General features: G+C 42.3%; 3 protein-coding genes across 4 annotated transcripts; 1 reads left to right on the forward strand and 2 right to left on the reverse strand.

Annotated features, from left to right (window-relative positions):
* Positions 1-2,679, reverse strand: LOC137295092 (elastase-like). Its single transcript, XM_067826379.1, has 2 exons — positions 2,655-2,679; positions 1-1,994 (listed from the first exon to the last, which is right to left on the reverse strand). The coding sequence occupies exons 1-2, from the start codon at positions 2,677-2,679 to the stop codon at positions 1-3; spliced, it is 2,019 nt and encodes a 672-aa protein (XP_067682480.1).
* A 5,067-nt stretch (positions 2,680-7,746) lies between these two features.
* Positions 7,747-10,445, reverse strand: LOC137295132 (neutral protease-like). The gene is made up of 2 exons (XM_067826455.1): positions 10,421-10,445; positions 7,747-9,740 (listed from the first exon to the last, which is right to left on the reverse strand). The coding sequence occupies exons 1-2, from the start codon at positions 10,443-10,445 to the stop codon at positions 7,747-7,749; spliced, it is 2,019 nt and encodes a 672-aa protein (XP_067682556.1).
* Positions 10,446-14,486: 4,041 nt separating this feature from the next.
* Positions 14,487-27,029, forward strand: LOC137294510 (uncharacterized). 2 transcript variants are annotated; one of them, XM_067825540.1, is made up of 10 exons: positions 14,487-14,609; positions 15,163-15,357; positions 16,469-16,605; positions 16,803-16,935; positions 17,593-17,733; positions 19,708-19,923; positions 21,783-21,914; positions 22,728-22,904; positions 24,766-24,841; positions 25,277-27,029. In XM_067825540.1, the coding sequence occupies exons 1-10, from the start codon at positions 14,507-14,509 to the stop codon at positions 26,004-26,006; spliced, it is 2,040 nt and encodes a 679-aa protein (XP_067681641.1). In that variant the 5' UTR covers positions 14,487-14,506; the 3' UTR covers positions 26,007-27,029. The 2 variants fall into 2 exon arrangements, with proteins under 2 accessions (XP_067681641.1, XP_067681642.1); XM_067825541.1 differs by lacking the exon at positions 19,708-19,923 and having other exon boundaries at positions 14,515-14,609; positions 25,277-26,097.
* The last annotated feature ends 910 nt before the right edge of the window (positions 27,030-27,939 follow it).

Genomic DNA, 27,939 nt, shown 5'->3' on the forward strand with positions numbered 1-27,939 from the left:
TCATTCATAAGAGATTCGGACGTTGACGTAAGTGAAGGCACTTTCAACGTCAGCAGATACACGTAGATACAACGACGGTGACCCAGATGGAAGCTGGTACGTCAGCTCGTTTGTTGCCATGGACACCGGGGTTGATAACTCAGAGTTGTCATAAATGGTAAAGTTCATGAAGTAGTCCTGTCTGGATGACGTTACGACGACGCGGGTTGACTCCGATGAAGGCGACAACATAAATACAGGACGGTGGGCGGAGGAGACGGTGAGATCTGTCAGGTTCTCGCTCTCAGACACCGTTTCCATGAAGGTCGGCTCATCACACCCACTGAAAGTAATTCCTACCACCTGGAAGGATCGTTTTATCACCAGATAATCATAGCCGAGGTCATAGCATGCACGCATCACGTCACAGGCACCTTCCTCAAAAGTGGTGGAACGACCCCAGTAGATGATGTTAGCTCGGAGGAAACACTCGAAAGCCTGTCTGATCGGCATGTTGTTTTCTTTCACTATCTGGTAGAATGCGCGGTTGAAGATACCGCTGCTGTAGTGAACATCGACGTCGTCGTTGTAGTCCTTGGTGTGGTTGAGAGACCTACCGTCTCTTCTAGGGTTTTCAAAGTAACGCAGGGCACCAGTGGTACTCTTAAAGATTTCAGATCCCACCAGCCAGTCATTGGAACCACGGGCAAACATCTCAGTTGTCTCCCCTGTAATATCCGAGAATGCTTCGTTGATGCCGCCAGACTGATCGTCGTAGATGAGGTTGGAGTTTTGGCTTGTGACTCCATGGGCAAGTTCGTGGGCTACGACATCCTGGTTGACCAGCGGATAGAACGTTCTTCGACCGTCCCCGAAGGTGAGACTGCTACCGTCCCAGAAGGCGTTCTCGTAGTTGGTACTGTAGTGGACGAATAGCACTGGCTTGAAGTTAAGGGGGGTGATCTTGTACCATTCGATAAACATACGGGCAGATTTGGTGCCAAAGTTCATGGCGTCCAGAACGGGGGAGTAGGCACCGTTGACAGCGTCGTCGTAGCCGTCGGCACACGTATAGGTGGAGGCGACACGACTGCTCCTATCTGTTCCCTGTTTCAAGTCTACCACTTTGACGTAGGCGTTCTCTAGAGTGCAGATGGAGCCACTGACGGTAGTATTGAGGCACAGAGGAGGAACGCCGTACACGTATTTACCGACCTTCTCGTTGCCGCCTTCACCTCTGGCAGGGTCGACACAGGCTGTTGGGTCAGTGGTTGTTGGTGCTGTTGTTACTGGCGTGCCTGTGTTCCTGCCTTGAGTTGTATCTGCGTCACACTGGTCATCGGTGGTTTCTTCGCTGGAGGTAGGGTCCTCAGGAGTCGTTGTCGGCTCGGGCTCTGGAGAGGTGTTTTCTTCACATTCGTCCTGACGTCTCACCACGACGCTGTCCTGGATATTGTTGAAAGTGAGGAGGACACTCAGGTCGCAGGCATCCACGAAATAACAGGGCCGACTTGGCCTGTCACCCTTCATGTAGAAGAAGTTGATTTCATAGGTCAGACGAGCAACGCCGTCCTTTTTGACGTAGACGTTCTTCTTGACCTGGAAATTACTGACCTGAGACTCTGTGATCCCTTCCTGGTTGAGCGCTACCCTCATGACGGTGGCGTGTGGTTGCTGACAGTCCTCGGGGTTGGGGATATCTTCCTCCAGGGATGTGTAAATTTCACCACTGACAACACCCGTGTAACCGAGACTGGGGTTGACGTCGGCAGCTACATTCCCTCCAACTACTTCCAGACCCCCGTAGGTTTGCTGGAGACGCTCCTTGACCATCCCACGTGCTGTTTTTAGCGACCCCCCAGGGACGATGGCGTTCTTCCCATGTAGTCCCAGCTCTGAACACAGCTCTGCACGAGTGCCGTGATATCCGGGCTCTGATTTCAGACGTCGGGCGACTCCAGCAACATTCACTCGCCATGCCGCCTCGACACTGTACACAGTCAGGGCCAACAAACCTGAAAATAAAACCAAGCATATGAACATATCTGTTTTGGCCATTATAGAATAATCATAGAGATCAGTCACCAAGCAAAAATAGGCGATGTGTATCAATTCAATGGGGTACAGCTCAGTATACCAGCAAATACATTCCCTGTATGAGCATCGTGACGTGTTAATTGTTTGAAGTGGCCCTTGACATCTCGGGTTCAGTGGGGTGGCCTTGTGGTTAAAGTGTTCGCACGTCGCGCCGAATACCCAGGTTCGAGTCACCCAATATGTGATGCGCATTTCTGGTGTCCCCCCGCCGTGAGATTGCTGGAATATTGCTAAACGCGGCGTAATACTAAACTCACTCACTCACTCACTCCGTGACATATAGTTGAAAGTTCTGCTCAACAGTCAATGAGAGTGAGTGAGCGATTTTAGTTTTACGCTTAGGCAGCAATAATCCAGCTACATGGTCACTGTCAGCCCTTAACTAATAGAGTCCCAGATAATCCAGTGATCAACAGTGTGAGCATCAGTCTACGCAAATGGGATGCGATGTCTTGTGTCAACCGTGTCAACGAGCCAGACCACTCGATCCCGTTTGTCGCCTCTAAGGACAAGCATGTGGTACCGAAGATCAGTTTTAGTATCGGTTCTAGTCAATACGAAGACTGATACTAACTTACCTAGGTGTATAAGCGGGAGATTCATCCTGTTCAGACAATGGTGTGACTGGTCTGTAAGAAACGTGAAAACAAATATTCAATCTGCGTATTTACAGTATTGAGGAAATCAGACTCAAAACCTATAATAAAGGGTTCGAATGAGAGGTGGGGCTCTTGTTTCTTGGTCTCTCAGTTCTATATACTCACGGGTTGCCCCAAATCTGCGAACTGTTTATATCTAGTAGCCGTATTTAACTAAAAAATACTTTTCACACGATGTCAAGTACATCCCTCTCGGTGTTATGAAGCTCGTCCATTTAGTCAAGTAGATGTTATTAACTAAATAAGAAGTATAACCAAAGCTCCACTTACCTGTGAGGAAGTGTGAGGAGGATCCTATTCCAAGAGGAGGATGACCAGTGACCAGTGTCCACGGTTTATATATCATGGCGATACAACAACGGACACCTGCTCTGAAAAGTAATAATTAACCATCTATGTCCCCCAGCTATTTTTTCAATGATGAAGCCCACTCTGCACCACTGCAGACAATGATGTAAGTACAACTCTAATTAAGAGAGATACAGGTCAGGTTATTCCATCAATGGACCCGAGGAATGTCCCACGTGTTGTAGGTTAGTATTATGTAATATAAGACTGTAATTTACGTTATCACTGTATTAATTATAATAATTATATTGTAGCTATGTGTCAGTGATGGAATATAATATACTGCAGTTTTGCAGATGTTTGTGTAAAATAGATTGTGAGTTAGTGTGTAAGTTTAGTTTTATGCCTTACACAGCAATATTCGAGCTATATGGTGGCGGTCTGTAAATAATCAAGTCTGGACCAGACAATCCAGTGATCAACAAAACTAAACTCATTGAAAACTACGAAATCATATAATCTCGAAATCAGGATTTGTAGTACGAAACATTTTTGTAAACATTTCTTGTTTATTTTTGCTAATGTATGCGTTTTCCACATTATTTATTCCTTTTAATGAGAACGAGAATTTCCACAATTACAAACTTTTAAATGCTTTCATTTTGCGATGATAACTTTCACATATACATGTATGGAAGCAAGATTTTATAAGCCATACACTGCCTCAATAGTGGCGTTCCACGGCAAAGCAGAAGAAACACGTGTATCTGGGTACATTGATCCAAAATTTTACGACAGATGAATAACATTCATATACACACGCACACTCGCACACTCGCACACTCGCACACTCGCACACACGCACACACGCACGCAGGAGACGGTATAATTTGAATGCTTTCACAAGCGACGTTCTCCTCAACTCCCTCAATCATTGCTCCATAAACACAAAAGGCATACTGTCAATAGCTTAGTCAACAGTGCAACTTTACAAACCACATATCTGATCATTTACACATGAAAGAGGCGATAGCCAAGCGATGAGAGTGACGATGTCTTTGAGTGGGAGTACTGACTGTCATTGAAAGTAAGACAGAATGGGTACAAATATTTCTACTCGTACCCCCGTTTATTTTGCGTTTGTCCCTTACCATGACACGTTCTGGCGATTTCACTCAGTGATACCTGCTGAAAAAAACGTGTTCAAAGGGAATACATAAAAAAAAACACTCAAAACTAGTTATGGCGGTCCAATTTTGACGCATCACTGATAAGAATAGCTCAGATTTGTTGATAGGTAAGATACAAAGCGTTCACGCTGTTCATGTTAGTGAACGCTATGTATCTTAGCTAATTTGTTGCTAGGTAAAACTGACATGCCTTTGCATGTGTTCGTGACACTGACACCGAGAGTCAGAACATGTATCATCTTTTTATTATAATGATTTCAAAACAGTGGCTCATGATCTGTTCCTTGTTCATCCACTGCGACAGCCCTAAAAGTCACGTGTGTCCCCTGCTTGTTATTGGGATTATGCAGCACGATGCCGGAAGTATATAAAAATGTAAACAATAAACACCTCGGGAAATCTCGCACATTACACGACTCATAGATGTGATGAGTTCATCACTTAAAGTTAAATACATGCTTCTGGTAATAATTTTGTGTTACGGTTCGGCCTCTCTTGTAATTATCGGTCTTTCAGTGTCGTAAATCGAGGTTCGACCATTGCCATTTGTGACGGGACAAACAAGTGACGTCACATTAAGCTGTATGACACAATAATCACGAGAAGATGTTTGAACCCGAAATGGTTTTACGAAACGTCGACAGGCCAGTCAATTCTAAGAGTCTTAATGAGTAATGACGATGACTGAAATATGGCTTTTATATTCGAGGCAACAGTCATAAACCCAACCACGCCATAAGTCGCTTCACAAGGATAGCCTCAATCAATCAGCATGCTAGCATGCTATCACAGAACGTGTACAGTTCTAAATACATGTGTCATAAAGTGACCGGTAGCTTGTAAATCATCTGCTAATATTTGCACTGAACAACAGCCAGACCACCAGTTGTATGGAGTTTATAAGACTGCAGGGGTATCTTTCGTTGCTTGCGTCAGTGGCTGCTTCAAAACTACAAAGGAACTTTAAATTAAAGTTGCGCCGAACACGAGATGTGGGCCTATACATTATACTCTCGGAAAATATGAATACATACAACGCCTTTCAGAACATAACTTGTGATCTCACTTTCTCAGTAAAGTACAAATACTTGTACTTTGGGGGGTTAAGACCCACACGGGATTCGAACCCACGCTATCAGAGTTAGGCTCCTAATTATTAGCACAAAGCCAAGGCTTTAACCCATCGTGCAGAGTTATGTGCCTTGGGCACACCAGGCACCTATGATCATGTGTTCCCGCAAAGGCAAACTGTAACGCAAATGGGGTTGCGGAGTATAGAGAATATGACAAGTCTGCTATATGCAGCTATATACGTGTTACATCAGTGTCCAGGCATAAATCCATATACATGTTACATCTGTGTCCAGGCATACATCCATACACGTGTTACATGTGTGTGCAGGTATATATCCCTACATGTGTTACATCTCTGTCCAGGAATAGATCTATGTATGTGTTACATCCGTGTCCAGGCATACATCCATAAATGTGTTATATCTGTGTCCAGGTATAAATCCATATACGTGTTGACCTGTGTCCAGTTACAGATCCACATACGTCTTACATCTGTGTCCAGACAAGGACCCATGCACATGCAATCCTACATCAACCCATGGGCCCCAAGGGACCAGCGAACAAGGTATTTATCTTACCCATGCGAATCTTGCATCTTGTTGTTTTTCCCCGCAGGTATTCTCTTATTAAAATCTCCGCGGTGTATTTTCCCTTCTTCGTATTCACAGGGACTACATTTGAACGTTTTGTGAAATGTTTTCTTAGCGATCGCTAGATTTTACAGACGACATAAGAAAAGCATCCATTTCCATTAGCAAAATATCGGTAATTTTCGTACATCATGCATCTTTCAATGTTTTTTCGACAAAGAGAAGTACTACTACGAAGTACGGAATGAGTTGCCATTGGCAGCGAGGTACACTGCAATATACCTCGCTTGTAAGAGGGGTACACTGAATAATATATAAGAGCGCTTTGCCGATGAAAACGGCATTTATGTGTAATGTAAGATAATAAACTTTACTCTCAAAATATGCCTGAATTTTTCACTCTCCTGGGTATTTATTAATTATCAGAGAGAATGTGTAAATTTTCACAGAAATCAAGGGGTTTGGGACATAAAATAAAATACAATAAAGTCCACCTTCCCGACCTAAAGTTCTTTGAAAAAGTGATGGCCTACTTTATACATGGCCTAATGGGTGGTTAATTGAAAGACCGGTAGTAATATGAGAATCAACGACAAACACACGCCTCTCCGTCATGTACGTCTGACCAGACAATCCTGTGATCAACATCACGAGCATTGATCTATACAATTGGGATACGATGATATGAATTAACTAAGACAACGAACTCAACCACCCGATCCTGTCCTAACCCCGGACCTTCACGGGTAAGAACATATGAGATCCAAAGGAAGAACACCATCAGTGATTTGTAATGACTATCGGATTGTTGGTTCTCAAGTCTTGGATAAAAGGTGTAGACGCACAACGTTCATTTAGCTATGGTGGTTTTGTTGTTGTTGTTTTGTTTTGTTTCCAAAGTTTTGTTTTGTTTTCTTTTTCTTTTCTTTTTTGTCTCCTTCTCTGTGTGTGTGGAGTGGGGTGAGGGGGTATTTCTTTCTCTCTCTCTTCTTCTTTGTTAACATTGTTTTATTGTTCGTTAAACATGATTTATCAATGGTGTTAACCCAATCTAAAGGGAACATGCCAAGGGAAAAGGTCGGTTGTTATGTTGTGTGCGTGTTCTCAACTGTTGGATAGAGGTTGAAGCTTAGAAAATGCAGCTTTAGGCAAACAAACTGTAAATTCAGATGATCTATTTAGCTATAATGTTCCGACAATATTCACGATATAAGGAAGAACACCATCAGTGATTTGTAATGACTGTCGGACTGTTGGTTCTCAAGTCTTGGATAAAAGGTGTAGACGCACAACGTTCATTTAGCTATGATGGTTTTGTTCTTGCTGTTTTTGTTGTTTTGCTTTGGTTTTTTTTTGGTTTTTTGTTTTGTTTGTTTGTTTATTTTTCTTTGTGTGTGTGTGTGTGTGTGGGTGGGTGTGGGTGGGTAGGTGTCGGGTGGGGGGTGAGGGGGTATTTCTCTCTCTCTTCTTTCTTCTTTGTTAACATTGTTTTATTGTTCGTTAAACATGATTTAGCTATGGTGTTAACCCAATGTATCCTAACATGCCAAAGGATTAAGGTCAGTTGTTATGTTGTGTGCGTGTTCTCAACTTTTGGGGAAAGTTTGAAGCTTAGAAAATGCAGCTTTAGGCAAACAAACTGTAAATTCAGATGATTTATTTAGCTATAATGTTAAGACAATATTCACAATATAAGACGTTTGTCATTACAATGCACTATTCATTCATACACAAAGGTGGCGTATGGAGTTCAAGTTCTATTTCTCTCAAAGTGACGATTCGGTGCATAGGAATATCTGTACATTCATTGAAAAGAGGCACTAACAGGACATTGACTAATAATCGTCTCTAAAGTGTCACTTAAAGTTATCATTCATAAGAGATTCGGACGTTGACGTAAGTGAAGGCACTTTCAACGTCAGCAGATACACGTAGATACAACGACGGTGACCCAGATGGAAGCTGGTACGTCAGCTCGTTTGTTGCCATGGACACCGGGGTTGATAACTCAGAGTTGTCATAAATGGTAAAGTTCATGAAGTAGTCCTGTCTGGATGACGTTACGACGACGCGGGTTGACTCTGATGAAGGCGACAACATAAATACAGGACGGTGGGCGGAGGAGACGGTGAGATCTGTCAGGTTCTCGCTCTCAGACACCGTTTCCATGAAGGTCGGTTCATCACACCCACTGAAAGTGATCCCTACCACTTGGAAGGATCGTTTTATCACCAGATAATCATAGCCGAGGTCATAGCATGCACGCATCACGTCACAGGCACCTTCCTCAAAAGTGGTGGAACGACCCCAGTAGATGATGTTAGCTCGGAGGAAACACTCGAAAGCCTCTCTGATCGGCATGTTGTTTTCTTTCACTATCTGGTAGAATGCGCGGTTGAAGATACCGCTGCTGTAGTGAACATTGACGTCGTCGTTGTAGTCCTTGGTGTGGTTGAGAGACCTACCGTCTCTGCTAGGGTTTTCAAAGTAACGCAGGGCACCAGTGGTACTCTTAAAGATTTCAGATCCCACCAACCAGTCATTGGAACCACGGGCAAACATCTCAGTTGTCTCCCCTGTAATATCCGAGAATGCTTCGTTGATGCCGCCAGACTGATCGTCGTAGATGAGGTTGGAGTTTTGGCTTGTGACTCCATGGGCAAGTTCGTGGGCTACGACATCCTGGTTGACCAGCGGATAGAACGTTCTTCGACCGTCCCCGAAGGTGAGACTGCTACCGTCCCAGAAGGCGTTCTCGTAGTTGGTACTGTAGTGGACGAATAGCACTGGCTTGAAGTTAAGGGGGGTGATCTTGTACCATTCGATAAACATACGGGCAGATTTGGTGCCAAAGTTCATGGCGTCCAGAACGGGGGAGTAGGCACCGTTGACAGCGTCGTCGTAGCCGTCGGCACACGTATAGGTGGAGGCGACACGACTGCTCCTATCTGTTCCCTGTTTCAAGTCTACCACTTTGACGTAGGCGTTCTCTAGAGTGCAGATGGAGCCACTGACGGTAGTATTGAGGCACAGAGGAGGAACGCCGTACACGTATTTACCGACCTTCTCGTTGCCGCCTTCACCTCTGGCAGGGTCGACACAGGCTGTTGGGTCAGTGGTTGTTGGTGCTGTTGTTACTGGCGTGCCTGTGTTCCTGCCTTGAGTTGTATCTGCGTCACACTGGTCATCGGTGGTTTCTTCGCTGGAGGTAGGGTCCTCAGGAGTCGTTGTCGGCTCGGGCTCTGGAGAGGTGTTTTCTTCACATTCGTCCTGACGTCTCACCACGACGCTGTCCTGGATATTGTTGAAAGTGAGGAGGACACTCAGGTCGCAGGCATCCACGAAATAACAGGGCCGACTTGGCCTGTCACCCTTCATGTAGAAGAAGTTGATTTCATAGGTCAGACGAGCAACGCCGTCCTTTTTGACGTAGACGTTCTTCTTGACCTGGAAATTACTGACCTGAGACTCTGTGATCCCTTCCTGGTTGAGCGCTACCCTCATGACGGTGGCGTGTGGTTGCTGACAGTCCTCGGGGTTGGGGATATCTTCCTCCAGGGATGTGTAAATTTCACCACTGACAACACCCGTGTAACCGAGACTGGGGTTGACGTCGGCAGCTACATTCCCTCCAACTACTTCCAGACCCCCGTAGGTTTGCTGGAGACGCTCCTTGACCATCCCACGTGCTGTTTTTAGCGACCCCCCAGGGACGATGGCGTTCTTCCCATGTAGTCCCAGCTCTGAACACAGCTCTGCACGAGTGCCGTGATATCCGGGCTCTGATTTCAGACGTCGGGCGACTCCAGCAACATTCACTCGCCATGCCGCCTCGACACTGTACACAGTCAGGGCCAACAAACCTGAAAATAAAACCAAGCATATGAACATATCTGTTTTGGCCATTATAGAATAATCATAGAGATCAGTCACCAAGCAAAAATAGGCGATGTGTATCAATTCAATGGGGTACAGCTCAGTATACCATCAAATACATTCCCTGTATGAGCATCGTGACGTGTTAATTGTTTGAAGTGGCCCTTGACATTTTTTTTTTTTTTTTTTGGGTGGGGGGGTCAGTGGGTTGGCCATGTGGTTAAAGTGTTCGCACGTCGCGCCGAATACCCAGGTTCGAGTCCCCAATATGTGATGCGCATTTCTGGTGTCCCCCCGCCGTGAGATTGCTGGAATATTGCTAAACGCGGCGTAATACTAAACTCACTCACTCACTCACTCCGTGACATATAGTTGAAAGTTCTGCTCAACAGTCAATGAGAGTGAGTGAGTGATTTTAGTTTTACGCTTAGGCAGCAATATTCCAGCTACGTGGCCATTATCAGCCCTTAACTAATAGAGTCCCAGATAATCCAGTGATCAACAGTGTGAGCATCAGTCTACGCAAATGGGATACGATGTCTTGTGTCAACCGTGTCAACGAGCCAGACCACTCGATCCCGTTTGTCGCCTCCAGTGACAAGCATGTGGTACCGAAGATCAGTTTTAGTATCGGTTCTAGTCAATACGAAGACTGATACTAACTTACCTAGGTGTATAAGCGGGAGATTCATCCTGTTCAGACAATGGTGTGACTGGTCTGTAAGAAACGGGAAAACAAGTATTCAATGTGCTCATTTACGGTATTGAGGAAATCAGACTCAAAACCTATAATAAAGGGTTCGAATGAGAGGTGGGGCTCTTGTTTCTTGGTCTCTCAGTTCTATATGCTCACGGGTTGCCCCAAATCTGCGAACTGTTTATATCTAGTAGCCGTATTTAACTGAAATACTGTTCAACACGATGTCAAGTACATCCCTCTCGGTGTTATGAAGCTCGTCCATTTAGTCAAGTAGATGTTATTAACTAAATAAGGAGTATAACCAAAGCTCCACTTACCTGTGAGGAGGTGTGAGAGGGATCCTATTCCAAGAGGAGGATGACCAGTGACCAGTGTCCACGGTTTATATATCATGGCGATACAACAACGGACACCTGCTCTGAAAAGTAATAATTAACCATCTATGTCCCCCAGCTATTTTTTCAATGATGAAGCCCACTCTGCACCACAGCAGACAATGATGTAAGTACAACTCTAATTAAGAGAGATACAGGTCAGGTTATTCCATCAATGGACCCGAGGAATGTCCCACGTGTTGTAGGTTAGTATTATGTAATATAAGACTGTAATTTACGTTATCACTGTATTAATTATAATAATTATATTGTAGCTATGTGTCAGTGATGGAATATAATATACTGCAGTTTTGCAGATGTTTGTGTGAAATAGATTGTGAGTTAGTGTGTAAGTTTAGTTTTATGCCTTACACAGCAATATTCGAGCTATATGGTGGCGGTCTGTAAATAATCAAGTCTGGACCAGACAATCCAGTGATCAACAAAACTAAACTCATAGAAAACTAAGAAATCACATAATCTTGAAATCAGGATTTGTAGTACGAAACATTTTTGTAAACATTTCTTGTTTATCTTTTCTAATGTATGTGTTACACGTTATTTATTCCTCTTAATGAGAACAAGAATTTCCACAATATTACATACTTTTAAATGCTTTCATTTTGCGATGTTAACTTTCACATATACATGTATGGAAGCAAGACTTTATAAGCCTTACACTTCCTCAATAGTGGCGTTCCACGGCAAAGCAGAAGAAACACGTGTATCCGGGAACATTGATCCAAAATTTTACGACAGATGAATAACATTCATATTCACACGCACACACGCACACACGCACACACGCACGCAGGAGACGGTATAATTTGAATGCTTTCACAAGCGACGTTCTCCTCAACTCTGTCAATCACAGCTCCATAAACACAAAAGGCCTACTGTCAATCGATTAGTCAACAGTGCAGCTTTACAAACCACATATCTGATCATTTACACATGAAAGAGGCGATAGCCAAGCGATGAGAGTGACAATGTCTTTGAGTGGGAGTACTGACTGTCATTGAAAGTAAGACAGAATGGGTACAAATATTTCTACTCGTACCCCCGTTTATTTTGCGTTTGTCCCTTACCATGACACGTTCTGGCGATTTCACTCAGTGATACCTGCTGAAAAAACGTGTTCAAAGGGAATACATAAAAAAACACTCAAAACTAGTTATGGCGGTCCAATTTTGACGCATCACTGATAAGAATAGCTCAGATTTGTTGATAGGTAAGATACAAAGCGTTCACGCTGTTCATGTTAGTGAACGCTATGCATCTTAGCTAATTTGTTGCTAGGTAAAACTGACATGCCTTTGCATGTGTTCGTGACACTGACACCGAGAGTCAGAACATGTATCATCTTTTTATTATAATGATTTCAAAACAGTGGCTCATGATCTGTTCCACTGCGACAGCCCTAAAAGTCACGTGTGTCCCCTGCTTGTTATTGGGATTATGCAGCACGATGCCGGAAATATAAAAAAATGTAAACAATAAACACCTCGGGAAATCTCGCACATTACACGACTCATAGATGTGATGAGTTCATCACTTAAAGTTAAATACATGCTTCTGGTAATAATTTTGTGTTACGGTTCGGCCTCTCTTGTAATTATCGGTCTTTCAGTGTAGTAATTCGAGGTTCGACCATCGCCATTTGTGACGGGACAAACAAGTGACGTCACATTAATCTGTATGACACAATAATCACGAGAAGATGTTTGAACTGAAAATGGTTTTACGAAACGTCGACAGGCCAATCAAATCTAAGAGTCTTAATGAGTAATGACGGTGACTGAAATATGGGTTCTATATTCGAGGCAACAGTCATAAACCCAACCACGCCATAAGTCGGTTCACAAGGATAGCCTCAATCAATCATCATGCTAGCATGCTATCACAGAACGTCTACAGTTTTAAATACACGTGCCATAAACTGACCGGTAGCTTGTAAATCATCTGCTAATATTTGCACTGAACAACAGCCAGACCACCATTTGTATGGAGTATATAAGATTACAGAGGTATCTTACGTTGCTTACGTCAGTGGCTGCTTCAAAATCACAAAGGAACTTTAAATCAAAGTTACTCCGTACACATTAGAAGATGTGGGCCTATACATTATACTCTCGGAAAATATGAATACATACCATGCCTTTCAAAACTTAAATTGCGATCTCACTTTCTCAGTAAAGTACAAATACTTGTACTTTGGGGGATTAAGACCCACACGGTATTCGAACCCACGCTATCATAGTTAGGCTCCTAATTATTAGCACAAAGCCAAGGCTTTAACCCATCGTGCAGAGTTATGTGCCTTGGGCACACCAGGCACCTATGATCATGTGTTCCAGCACAGGCAAACTGTAACGCAAATGGGGTTGCGGAGCATAGAAAATATGACAAGTCTGCCATATGCGAGCGAAGCGAGCAAATGTTGGCAACGTACTTTCCTCGCTTCGGATCGAAAAATATTTTTCATAGCAAAACAAAATATCGCCACCATCAAAAGTATACACCCATTTCTTCACTCTGTTGTCCCCTCACATTTCCAACCCAATGTTGAACAATTATCCACGTGAAATATTTGTTTTTCCAAATTATATAGCGCAACTGGTGGTAGATCAGACCGTTCTTCGCCTCCACTCCCCCTTCCAGCTTCCGGTTCAACGGAGTGAAGGAACAGGAGGGTATTATTCCATATGGAATACTTACAGTTACCTCCCCTGCTTCATTTGCCCGTGACGCCAGAAGTGGTGGGTTCTTTTTTCATGTACAATACATGTTTCGTAAATTCTAACAATAGCGACGACAGATAAGACAAATAAACTCCAACAGGTTCATGATAAGATTAAGCAGTATGGTATTTCTTCTTGATTTCTGCTTATTCTTGTTCCGTTACTTCGTTCAACCGGAAGCTGGCAGGAGTAACGGACACGAGGAACGAGTTTCCCTGTGGTTCCAGTTCCGGTTTGTTCCCGCTATGTTCTCAGCACTGCAATTATCCTCGGTCTGCTAACTGGATACACAAAATCTTCGAGAACCAAAGAAAAAAATACCGTGGCCTAATGTCATGCTTTTCTGTCATTATTGCTCACGGTTTACGAGGCTCTTCATTCGACTGATTGTAACTCATACGTGCACGTGCGACCATAAAGGTTATGAGACATCATATGTTGTCTGTGCTGGCATTGTGCTAGAGGGCTTTCCCCGTAAGGATAAGCACACCTGTCATAGTTAGTCTATCAACACTTCTCGAGACCATATGCATAGAGAGAAAGTTTTGGGGGAGAAAATAAGAATAATGTATACTTTTGTTTGTTTATGTCGTTGTCAACATCCAATTACAATGAAGTAATAAAGTGTCAGTCTGACAAATTGGGCTTTACGGGTAAAGCTGATTAACTGTTTATTGTTTCAATCCCTCTTTCGAGATAATAATTAATAATAGTAGTTATTCCAACAAACACACTCACTCAGGGTGGTACACATAAACATCAGAACACAACCAACTCCATTTTTTTAGCAATAATTAACCGTACATAAGTACAGCAGGATGTTTTCGCTTGGTGTCAGGGTCAGAATGATTTACAGCCAGCGACAGCCCTCAAGTGTTCAACAATAAAACTCCAGCACGTTGAAAACAGTTTATCCTCTCCCTGTCGCCGATTTCAAAATGGCGTCACGTGGATGTCAGGCCCACTATAGACGTCCCACACCTCACATATGGACGTGGTGTCTTTGTTTGTTGATGTATCGTGTGTTGACAACGGTGATAGGTAAGTCAGCTCTTGATTATCCGTGTTATTGTCACAATCACTGAGATACCAAACGAGGAAGAGAAAAGAACATTATAAAGACTGAATTTAATTACGTCTATAAGACGGTTGCGGTAAGCAGTACAATAACCTACTGACAATACTACTGTTACTGCAGGTAGGCTACTACTTTGAGGAGGAATCATGATGGTATTTCACTTGAAACACGTCATTTCCATAGGGTGAAATGTCTTCTCAGTGCTGATAGACACAACGGTTCTCTTTATTGGCATTCCGCGAGATACACAATAATGGTGATTAATGGATGTTTCTTGTCAAGTAATATCTGTATAATATATGGCCTACAATGTCGTGTTAATTAGATCTTTAACTCCGACATGATCTCATAATGTGCCTCTAACTAATCACTCACGTACAATAAATACAAATTACTCTTAATCGGAAAATGGTTCATATTCATTTTCTTAACATGTTGAATCAATCTTAAAAACAACAAGTGGAATCACAACACTTTTGTCGTTCAGCATTACTATATTTCAAATGGTTATACCAGGTATTCCGCACACCGAAAACATCATCCAGACTACAAGGAGCAGCTGGTGGAATTCTGCACTAGGATGTGAGGGGTTAGGAGGAAAGCTCTACATACCACCTTCCTTTGAAAGTCATCAAGATCTGGAGGCCATTTTGGATCCCGGGAAGACATATTGGATAGGCGCCATGGAGTACTCAACTTGGACTTGGACTTGTACCTATTAGCAATGTTTTAAGCTATATTTATCAAATCAGGGAATTTCAATAAACTGTGATGTTATAGGTGGTTTTGTAATGCCTCAGAGACAAAAAGAGTTTAATAGATGGAATATGTAAGTCTACACATAAGAGGTGCTATTACTGAAGGAACAGGAGTCATTATAATATGTCTGGGTAATATTGGTATCTCCTTGCATATACCACATACAAACACTGTCAGCTGGCGAGCATCTTGTGTTGTGTTCTTGTGTACTTAATTATCAGTTTACTAATCACAAATTATTTTAAGCTAAAAGTAACACACATATACACACACACACAAACACACACATACATACATACATACATACATACATACATACATACATACATACATACATACATACATACATACATACATACATACATACATACATACATACATACATACATACATACATACAGTATCGGTTTACTAATCACTAATTATTTTAAACTAAAGAGGTATATACACACAGATATATATATATATATATACACACATATACACACACATACACACACACACATATGTATGTGTGTGTATGTGTGTGTGTGTATATATATATATATATATCTGTGTGTATATACCTCTTTAGTTTAAAATAATTAGTATATATATATATATATGTGTGTGTGTGTGTGTGTGTATGTGTATACACACACATACACACACATATATATGTGTGTGTGTATGTGTGTGTGTGTGTGTGTATATATATATATATCTGTGTGTATATACCTCTTTAGTTTAAAATAATTAGTGATTAGTAAACCGATACTGTATGTATGTATGTATGTATGTATGTATGTATGTATGTATGTATGTATGTATGTATGTATGTATGTATGTATGTATGTGTGATTCGAAGATGTGTTCGTGACACATTTGTCGCGCTGTGGCTGATTTAATGTATTGATTTGATAATTCAATGTGACAATGTCGACCTTATTTGTTAATCCTGGTTCCATGTTAATACTCCAAAATATATTATTTTCATCCAGTGACAAAACAGAGTTGCATCCTCCTAAGAAAATGCACAATAACTCACGTTATATGTTATTCTTTACGTGGTCTGATCTTCCAGCTGATAACTCCCCACTGTATGAACATACGGGTTATATACAGTTCCCCCCAAGTGGAAAGCCGACAGAGATACAAGGAAACGCGGCCTTCCTGTGTCATCTACGTTGCGGCAAGACATATACAAGAGTCGGTCTCAGCGTAAGCTGTTTTCTGAGTCTGTGAGTCAGTGAATGTATAATTGTTATCAATGATCACCTTGAAATTGCAGTATGTGTGCCCATCACCTCAATCCCATTACCGAATTATTGTTATTAATTTGAAATGAAGTATATTCATTTTAGTAGGATTTTTATGGGTTTTCTTTCAATTTTAAAATGTTTGTGATGTTGTTCCAGGGAAAGTCCTGTTACTGCCTTGTTGATAAAGGATATCACACTAACATAGGCAAAACGGTTACGGAAGTCAGATGTCCCGGGAACTATGACGAATGGTGTGGAGATGGCAAGGGCGTGTCAGTGTATGAAATAGGTATCTATTTCACCATCAGGTCCAATGTCATAACATGGCTGGAATACTGACGACGCGATTTTCACTTACTGAAACACCTCTATGACGTTAATCTAGTATTTTATCGATACATTGTTTTCAGGAACTGCACTTCTTGTGCACCTCGTAATGCCCACTGAAACCTATCATTTCAGTTAATGTAAGCTGTGAACTGTTCTTCCTTTTGACCTAATATGTTTTTATTCGGGATAGAATTGGTCTTCAGCAACCCGTGCTTGTCGTGCGAGGCGACTAACAGGACAGGGTGGTCGTCTTCGCTAACGTGGTTGACAAATTGCCTCGTATTTCAGTTGCGTAGATCGATGTTCATTTTGTCAATCACTGGATTGTCTGGTCCAGACTCGAATAATTACAAACCGCGGCCTTTTAGTCGGAATATTGCTGAATGCGGCCTAAAACTAAATTCACTCATTCATAATGTCAATCACTGGATTGTCTATTCCAGACTCGATTATTCCCAGACCACGATCATGTGACTTGAGTGCGGTAATACACAAAGAACAGTTTCATATCCATATGCAGTTCATGGTTCTGTGCCAGACAGTTCTCAGAAGGCGTCCTGTATGTGGAACATGACTTAATTCATATGCCTAACACAATTCGGCCGTTGTTTTTCAGTTGACATTGACATCACCCAAGCACCCGACGGACAGTGTGTTTATGCAAAGAAAAACAAAAAAGGATCAAATCTGTACTCCTCGTCTTTCCACAACGATGGTAACTGTAGCACCCAGAGATCACTCGCATATACACAAACAGGTAACCCCGTTTATCACTCTTTGCTCCATACATTTATAATTTTGTTTGTTTGGGTTTTTTCTTTGTCAACTTGTAAATTCATTGTGTTACGGTCAAACATTTGCCGTGTCAAGAAATAAGACATCCCCTCAGAACCAACAAAATATAACACTGAGAAGTCTGAAATTTTCAATAATTTGTATTAACAGAAAGCAAGATACAGAGATTCACAATAGAGGTTTCATATACAATATAAATGAGTCAAATCTAAAGTAATGTGTCATAAATATAATGTCAACTCATCGAAGTCTTGGTGTGAGAGTGAGGAACAGTTTTACTGAATGTAACACATGCGGTCAGGCAGCGGTTATGTAGGTCAAGCGTTGACGGAGGCAGGTTGATATACTCCAGTTATCTCCGTGTGTCGTCAACACAACCAGCCTTTACAGACAAAGTCACCGAGTCTTGAAGTCTTGAATATTCGAGCACATACGACCATCGCCATCAAAGTAGAATTCTCCCGGAAGTAAACAAATAATCAAGGGGGGTAACTCTAGAGCTCTTCCTTAAAGCTCTGCTGCCAAAATACTAAAAGCACTGAACATTATGATACGAAAGTGACCCATAATAATTATCACTTAATCAATAATACAATTTACAGAAAGTACACTCTCGTAACAACTGAAATTCAGGAATGGACTGAAACTCTCCTTTGAATAGTATTCTAGCACGTAATGAGAATATCTCGCTGCAACAGTTACAAAATTACGTTAGATGAGTAAGTTTACGTTTACGCCTCTCTCTGCTGTATAGCGGTGTAAATAATCGAGTCTCTACCAGACAATCCAGTGATCAGCATTATGAGCATATGCCTACAACAAGCTGAAGAATTAGTTCGAGTGTGTCGCAAGTTCCATGTATTCTTACGGTTAAGAATTTGTCGTGACTAACGATGTAGGAAACCCCCTGTGAACCAGCGAAACAGAACAAAGACAAGTCTAAAAACATTCAAATTATGTATTATTATGCAACGAGAGCAAGGTATACAAAGTCACAATACCGATTCAATTACAATACAAGTGAGACAAAATCCAAGGCAACGGGTCACAAAATATAATGTAGCAAACTCACCAAAGTATTTGTGAAACAGTTATGCCGAATGCAACACGGCGAGCGGTCTGAGGCGGTTTCAGGCGTTGGCGGATATTGATGATGATAACTCGAGTGAATGTGAGTCCCACCAACACGGCAACTAGCCTTTATATATATATTCAGTCATTTCCCCAAAGATCGGGCACATACGACCATTTCCAGCACTAGTACCGTAGAAATCTCTAGCTGTCTGAAGGAAGTAACACATAGAAAACCATACTCTCCTACCCAGAGTTATACGCGGCGAGCCAGCATAGTATGCTATGCTAAGTCATCGCCGGGCTGGAGTGTGAGAAAACCAGATAATTTCAGGACAGCCTGCTACCAAAATCTCAAAAATGCTGACCATCTATTATACGAAATGTGATGCATCATAATCATTATTCAAAACACTAAACGTTGTGACCCAGTAATAATTATTACTTAATAAATTACAAAAATATACAGAAAATACACACTCGTAACAGTATCACACACCCAGTTCTCATCCTGCTAGTTGAAATAGGAAGGAGGGGATATCTAAGGCCACAACGAGTTCCATCTCTAATGAATTAGATGTTTTTGTTTAAGGTTTAATGCTGCACTCAGCAATAGCTAAATAACGACAGTATGTAAATAATCGAATCGGGACCAGACCATCTAGTGAATGACATCATGATCTACGTATCTGGAATACGATAACGTGCATTGACCACGTCAGTTTACCTGACCATCCGATTTCGTAAGTCACATCTTTCGCAAATCATAGGCTGTCGAAGACCAATTCCTGGAACTCCACTGGTAAATTACGTGCTCACCTAACCTTGTAAAACTGGCCTTAGCGGCTGTCATCATTGTTCACAGACGGAGTACCCAGTTCAGGTAGATGCCGAGGCAGCTCTTGTGTTGAGCATGGGTACAGAAGCTGGGACCAGTCCGAGGCTAGATATACACTGCTGAAAGTGTCTGACGCCAACCTCGACGACCTGACTGACGCCATGGCGTATTTCGCTTTCTCTCATAACTACTACACGTACTGGATTGGCCTGAGACGTCTGTACCGACGGGTGTGGATTAACGGTATGTTACTTGCTTGCTGGTTGTTTTTTTTTCGTAAGGCGGAACAGAGCATCTTTAGGTAATACACCTTTTAGTGAAATGGAAAGTTAACACATTCTGGTTCTTATGTCATTCTGCGTCTTAATATTTTAATGTACATTATTCAAAAAAAGAAACGCAAAATGAAATTCAAAACTGATACTTACAAGTTTGTACACATATGTAAACTCAAGCACTTTTTAGGGTAGCACATTGTTTCCGGAATATTTTAGAAGATCATGCATGACCAAATGCAACCAAATGCAAAGATGATTTTGAACGGTTTTATTAATCAGGGTTGTCATGATGTGCGTGAATGTCATGCAGCACGAATATCAGGCACAAACGATTGTTTCTCACGTGTATGATTACAGTATGTAACTATAAAGGACTCAAATGAATCTCACATCCACGATCTTTGCAAGTACTGTATACGAAAATGGGACGTCTCAGCACTGCCGGTCGAAATCAGGCAATTGGACGATTGCAGGCTGGCGAATCAAAGAGTGAGGTGGCAATGATCTTCAACGTTCATCCAAGCAAAATAACTGCACCTCATACAGCCGCAGATCTGTACTTGTGCTTGTCCAAGACAATCTGACGGCCAATCGCTTCACTGACCAGATTCTCCGTCCGCACGTCCTTCACCTTGTTGACCATCAACGACAGCTCTTCCAACAGGACAACGCCCGGTCCCACACAAAGTACGTGCCACCGTGGACTACCTGGCCAATAAGAACATCAATACCCTCTCCTGACCCTCCAGATCCCCGGATCTAAACCCAATCGAACACCTTTGGGGTCAGATAGATAGACGGGTACGTCGATGTCGTAATCCATCACAGAATCTTCAACAGTTGCTCCACATGCTGCTGGAGGAATGGAGAGAAGGATTCCACATCAAAACATCCAACGACTGATTCGATCTGTACCCAGGAGGTGTCGGGACAGCGGCAGCAGCTGGAGGTTTGTCATACGAGGAACTGACTTCAACACCACCTGGTGGAGAGCAGTAATAACTGTTATTCTCATGAAGTATGGACAAGTTTACAATGCATTGCTCCACAAAATTTCATTCATGTATCTTTGCTTTCCGCTGATTTACACGTCCTTGAATAACACCAAATTGTCATTGAGATTTGGGTTTTGCGTTTCCTTTTTGAAGAGTGTATATTAACGCCATTAAATTTGTCATTGAGTGATGATCCCAGTCAGAACTATCGTTGTGACTGTTATCTTGTGAATGAATTGTTTTACTATGATGTAAGAGTGCTTCATATAAATATGTTATAATGTACGTAAGGTTGAATTAAGAACTTAGTTCATGTGTTGAGACATAATATATTAATGTGTGTTAGGTGTTTTCAACTTGCTGGAGTCCTGAAAGGACTACGGTCAGTGGCCAGGGATCTTTAACTAAGTCCGAACGTAGTTCGAGAGTTCAGCTTCACCCACCGAAGGAAGTACATCCTCCGCGTTGTATTTCAAACCGTAGGATAACCCCAGGCTTGTCGTAAGAGGCGACGAACGGGATCAAGGGTGGTCAGGCTCGCTGACTTGTTCGACACATCATCGTAACCCAGCTGTTTAGACTGATGCTCATGATGCTGGCCAGTAGATTGTCTGGGATTTACAGACAATACATTAGTATGTATTACTTACAGACCGTCCCCATATTGCTGGAACACTGCTAAGTGCGGCGTTAAATAACAAAAAAAACCCAACCAAACAAACCTAGCCATGCTGATATGACATCGTTCTCGTGACTTTCTGGATCATTACGTATGCATATTACAGTGCTAATCTACCACTATTTACAACGGGTGTTTTCTGCCATCTAGGTAGTGACGTCAACCTGGGTAATGGCGTCCACAATGACCAGCACTGTCTGTCTATACACAAGTCCCTCTACAACCACACACATCTGTCCTGGAATCCCTGTGATCATTTGCAGATGTCAGTGTGTCAAGTCGGTATGTGTTATCTCACAGGGGCTTGTATTGCTGAAAATAAAACATCCTGATGTATATGGATATCAGTGTAGGCTTGTTGGACCCAGGATGTTTTATTTTCAGCAATACAGGCCCCTGTGATTTAGCAGTCATCGAAGAAGTGATGTTGAGCCTTCGTATATATTACCCGTGGGGTCCAGAGCCCGTTCCTCAATACGACCTTAGCACTAAGCTGATCGTAACTTCCATACTTTGACATAGCTTTTGGGCCTGACGTAGCTACCCGTGAAGGTCCCGGGGTAGATTAGGCCTTCAGCAACCTATGCTTGCCATAAAGGGCGACAATGCTTGTCGAAAGAGGCGACTAACGGGATCGGGTGGTCAGGCTCGCTGACGTGGTTGACACATCGGTTCCCAGTTTGGCAGATCGATGCTCATGTTGTCACTGGATTGTCTGGTCCAGACTCGATTATTTACAGATTATTTACTCATCACTCACCCCTGACGTAGCGCTACGGTCGCTTTTAGGAACGGAAACCAGGGGAACCCACGTACCAACCAGTTTCCATAATGTGTATTCAGTGCTGTCAATATCGTGTGGTTGTGTGTGGTTATAATCTTGTATAAGATGACTATCCTAAACATTGTAAAAAATGAAAATATCACCCTTCTATTTATGTTGTATATTTATTTCATCGTTACAAGCCACGTCCTGTTGTTGCAGGAACGGTTCTATTTTAATTGACTGTGGCAGTAACATCAGCTCTGTTCGTTTCTGTTCTATTTTAGGCCCTTTTCTGTTTTCATTTCATAGCTGTCACTATTTACCTTCAGCGAGAACACTTAGTTCTTCTACAATCAGCGACTACAGCACCATGACATCTACGCCGACATCCTCACCAACATGTACCCCTGTAGCAGAGACGGGGACCTCACCGGGGACAGATTCGCCCTCTACGACTCACGTCAAGTTCACAACAAGCAGCTCTGCAATTGTCCAGCTCAATACGGGTATCATTTCTTACATGGTTGTATACTAGCACTAATAACCAAAGAGTAACTTCTAGTTCAAAAGACTCAAAAGATATACACATAAAGAAAATGTATTGAAATGATCAAAATCTCAGCGAAATGTAGTGGAAGCTATCTAAGCTGGCACTCATTGGGACTGAAGAAATAATCCGGTTTATGCGATGTGCTGGATTGTAGAGCTGATGCTAAATGTCCAAGCCACGGATGGGATGATGTTTTATGCCAGTGTTGACAACTTGCCGGATTGGACAGATGCCGGTTATGAAGGCTTCCAGTGTACATGTTATTTGCACGACAGTTGCCAATCAAGGTTGAGCAGCAAAACAAACTGTCAGTGTAATGGATGAAATTCAATGTAAGGGCACACACACCTCCGCAATTGTTCACATGTTCAAAGACAAGTCACAATTTATTTAAACGCACAAAGACCCTCCAGGGGTATAGAAAAAGTGTTTCGTCGGACCACTTTACGTCCGATGCCATTCTTCTTGGAGGGCTTGGGTCATCAGTTGTTCTTTGAGTTGAGTATCTGTGGAACAAGACGGCCCGTGATATCCGTGAGATGTTCTTCCAGGAACACGTCTGGTGAGCGTGACTGTCATGGCAATACGTTGACATTGACTGCAAGGACACGCCTATTAACGCTCAGTTGTCACAAATATGTTAACGATGCCACTGGTGTTTCTTTTACCCACGAATTCCTCCCCAACCTCGAGGAACACCCCCTGAACTGAAGGGCATAAACGCAACATGCCGCCTGTCGATCTCCCCTTTGCCGGTCAACACGTCGTCTTCCATCTGTTCGGAACAGACAGTACTGGCTTGCATCAGTGCAGACGACAGTTTGGGCCCATTTCAATCCCAGACGACGTTGTGTCATCATCAACTCTCTGCTGTGTCTGTGATCATTACGTCTTTGAGACCTGCCTCCCCTGGGCACTTAGGCTTACCAAATGCCCAAAGACATCGTCACTGATGAAGTCATTCTGAAGATGCCAGTCTTCGTTTAGCGTAGTTACGCTGGATCAGCCTGTTCTAATCGGACGTCTGCCCAAAGGCCCTAGAAATGTGTCCACTGGTCCTTAATATGCCTAAAGTTTCGTTTGGCCGTCAGTTAGTTAAATCTTGAGGAAAGTATATCAAAACAGAAAGCCACTGTCACCTAATGTTCAATGTTCACCTAATGAGAACAGAATAAGTGAAATGGTAAACTTGTTGCTATTAGCATCTCTATGACATATTGGCATGAGACATTGACGCAGCAAACAGGCATCCTCTCTTTTTCCTAAGACCTACTTGGACCAGAAGTAAGATCTATTTGCTCCCAACAGATTAATCGAACCTTCATACACTAAGTAGGCCTAGTGCAAATGTTTATATTAACCGTGCAACAACATATATTCACTATCTAGATAGTTTGTTGACATAACGAGATCATCTGCTTAAAGATGAAACATCAAGAAACCAATTTACGCAGGTATCCTCCACATGCATGACTGTCAGTTGTCTCCCCTTCTCCTGAAACAGCGACATAAGACTCGTACCTACACATTCTTTGATCAACATTCAAAGCCACTGTATAGTTTTCATAAGATTTTTGAAAGACAGAACATTTCCAAATTTGATGCACCTGTTACCAAAATGGCGTCTGTTGCGCTTCACTGCTTTGGTTTGTACCAGTCTTTTACAACTAACTTTGAAAGTATTTGTGGTATGTTTCCATTAATGAGTACAAAATGCTGATCAGCAATGTATATAGAATAATAAATATAACAGTTCATGCCACAATACCCATGGCTTCACTCACTCTATGTTACATCTTCTGTGCATTGTGTTACAGGCATTCGCATAGGTATCTCAGTGGTCTGTGTGGCCATACTCGCAGTGACGGTCGCTGTTTTTATGACCATCAAAAGGTAGGTGGGACGACACACGAATACTACATATTTCCTGTATACCATGTAGTTTGCTGCTCCAGCGAACTCGATTATATATCTCATGAAATGGAGACTGTTAATAAGAAATCTTCAAGAGAAGGCATGCTTGACATGAAACGGTATCCGGGAGATTCGGGTTAGAACTGGTTTTTCAGTAACCCATGCTTGTCGTAAGAGGCCACTGACGGGACAGGACGCACCTGGTTGACATATTGTTGTTGATCACTGGATTGTCTGATCCAGACTTGATTATTTACCGTCGCCCTATAGCTTGAGCATTGCTGAATGTGACATTGAACGACAAACCAACCAACCAGTGACATGGAATTGTTACAAAATGAGAGCTTTTTCTGCCTTTATGTTCTGTGTTGTACATTTCTCCAATATATTAACTGACTTAATACTGCCTTCCAGACGCAAGCTGCTCTTCTTTGGTAAAAAACCAAAGATTTACAGTGACGTCAGCGCCAGGTTTGAAAACAGTGCGTATACGACATCTTCAGAGGAGCACATCTACGACACCGTGACGGAATACCCAGAGAGACACAGTCAACCACCCATCCCCGTCGCCACCGTCAGACCCATGTCAAACGTCTATGTGAACGTCCCTAAGTCCAAAGAAGAAGGGTATGATGTCCTTTCCCAGTGTAGCTCGTTCTTTCCTCCTTCCGTAAAACCGTATGATCGTGTAGTAATGGGCGGTGATGGCACAGTATCTCACGGTGGTTACGATCGAGCGAGAATCTCAAACGGACGGCCTAAATTCAATAGCAGTTTGGGTCTGGATGATAATGGGTGTCCGGATCAAAATGAAAAGATCAATCATGAAGACGACCCTAGACAAGTGGAGAATGGTCATTCTGCGAAACCAGCCAGAGCAGACGACAAAAATCCCACAATCCCGGGTTCACAAATGACGTATGGCCAACATCAGAACAGAAGAGTTGCTGATCCTGTGTATGTAAACGTCTCCCCACGTCAGCAGAACTTCAGCAACGACGGCTATGTCAACATGGAAAACGTCTGTAGAAACGCGATACCCTCGCATAATCGATGTTACTCTAACAATGGACAGGTGGTGGGAACAGAAATCGCCATTGAAAAAGATGGACGTCAGCGTCCACGAGAAGCGACAGACGCATGACGAATGTTCGACGTCCTCATCAGATCATATAGATAACAGTATCCTGCGTTTATGATATACTGCTTTCATGGTGGACTTACGTCCCATTACGTGTCCGGATCCAAAGATGGTTGCCATGACTAGCCTTATGACAAGAAATACATCTAGGAGTGAACTCCCTTGTAAGTTTGTTGCCGTGCCGGCACATAGAAAACTGAATTTATCCAGGCCACTGCTTCCAGATTCAGAACGTTATCTAAATATATCTAAGCATATAATCCCTGTTGTTTGACCCAGTTATATAGAAACACGTACTGAGATTTTTTACTCGGTGTTGTACTCGGTGTTATTCTAGGTTCACTTCCATAAATTCCACACACTCAACCTTTATGTATATCACTTCTTAATGCCATTTCAAAGAGTGTGTTTATAATAACATCATATATTTCATGTCTTATTACAGACAACACCATTCTGCTTTGGAGATTGCACCTGCATGTTCGCTTTCTTTGTTGACTGAGTGTCATCGTGAGATCATGAGATGTGATTATACATGCAACAGTGGTTATCACATATACTACAAATTAGTTGCTTATATACATATAGACCAGAAAGCTGCAACTGTCAGCAGATCGTAGAGATAGCGGAATATTTCCGAGTTACCAGATCCTATGATACTGGGAAATGTACACTGTAAGTATTTAGCTCCGCTTCCGTGTTTTCTTCTATTCATATGCACTGTCAGTACTGACACATGTCTGAGACACAAGATATATGACACAGCCCGGTACTTGAACACAGAATGTTTCTCCAGGGTGTGCAAGAATCATGTATGAGAAGCAACACATGATGCAATCAGAATGGTAACTGAATACGAATTACCAATACATTGTCAAAACATGTCATTCCATCGATTTCAATTTCTGTGCTTTAGTTCGAGTGGACCCCTGCTGATGTCTATTATGTCAATCGCTTTAACTTACCTATGTTTCGACCTCTTAAAATGAATACATTTTAATGAATAAATTTGTCTTCCACAGCTGAGCCACGTCTTGATGTAAATATTCTGATGCCTTTGAAACAAATCATGACACGCATAAATATGAATATTTTCTAAACACGCATACCGCGAGCCTTTTTGTGATTAACAGAAATATGATACATACACGAGGGTACGTACGCGCATGGTTATGTGAGGAATACGTCACGTCGCTATATAGCTGAAACAATGCCGATACGACGTAAAATTTTAACTGACAAACATGATTCGAAACCGTTGCAAAGTGAACTATACGTCTGGTGAACTCTTTTACCAGTAAGTTTCTAATGTAAGCATATAAATTACTGCCTACCGAGTAAGCCTAACGTGGAGACAGATACAGATAACTTCTTAAAATTACACTTCATATAGTTAGTGGGTTTACTTGATGGCATGTATTTAAAAAAAGCTTTCATAGAGCCACAGGCAAACTGTAGCCCAAATGTGGTTGCACAGCGTAGAGAAAATGACCAGTCTTCATTATATGCGAACGAAGCGCTTCGCTCGCATATATGAAAACTGGTCATATTCTCTACGCTGCGCAACCCTACTTGCGCTACAGTTTGCCTGTGACAGAGCTGATGTGTCCTGCAATGTACAAGTTAGTGATGAAATATCTGATGTCCCATAATATATCGAAAGTATAGTATTCTATCGGTTACAGGCAAACCCTCATTATCGTTATGTGAAAAGGCTTATTGCTTTTCGGGTTTTAATTGGAATTAGATACCAGGGTCTAGATTTTCGAAGCTCTCTTAGAGCTAAGATCGTCGTAGGTTAATATTAATGTGTGACACTTACGATTTGCCATACATTAACACTAACGTGCGACTCTCGATGAGAGCTTCAAAAATCTAGGCCACTATTTCAATTTTGACCAATCTGAACCAATAACTTTCAGTATCATGGTGAATT

Source organism: Haliotis asinina, chromosome 8, assembly GCF_037392515.1.
Source record: "Haliotis asinina isolate JCU_RB_2024 chromosome 8, JCU_Hal_asi_v2, whole genome shotgun sequence".
Taxonomy (NCBI): Eukaryota; Metazoa; Mollusca; class Gastropoda; order Lepetellida; family Haliotidae; genus Haliotis; species Haliotis asinina.

Bases quoted from the DNA above. Each gene is read 5' to 3' on its own strand.
- LOC137295092 (XM_067826379.1), bottom strand. From the start codon at position 2,679: ATGAATCTCCCGCTTATACACCTAG. The intron at 1,995-2,654 runs GTAAGTTAGTAT...TTTTATTTTCAG, and splicing joins TCTCCCGCTTATACACCTAG to GTTTGTTGGCCCTGACTGTG.
- LOC137295132 (XM_067826455.1), bottom strand. From the start codon at position 10,445: ATGAATCTCCCGCTTATACACCTAG. The intron at 9,741-10,420 runs GTAAGTTAGTAT...TTTTATTTTCAG, and splicing joins TCTCCCGCTTATACACCTAG to GTTTGTTGGCCCTGACTGTG.
- LOC137294510 (XM_067825540.1), top strand. From the start codon at position 14,507: ATGGCGTCACGTGGATGTCAGGCCCACTATAGACGTCCCACACCTCAC. The intron at 16,936-17,592 runs GTATCTATTTCA...GTTGTTTTTCAG, and splicing joins CGTGTCAGTGTATGAAATAG to TTGACATTGACATCACCCAA. The intron at 24,842-25,276 runs GTAGGTGGGACG...ACTGCCTTCCAG, and splicing joins GTTTTTATGACCATCAAAAG to ACGCAAGCTGCTCTTCTTTG.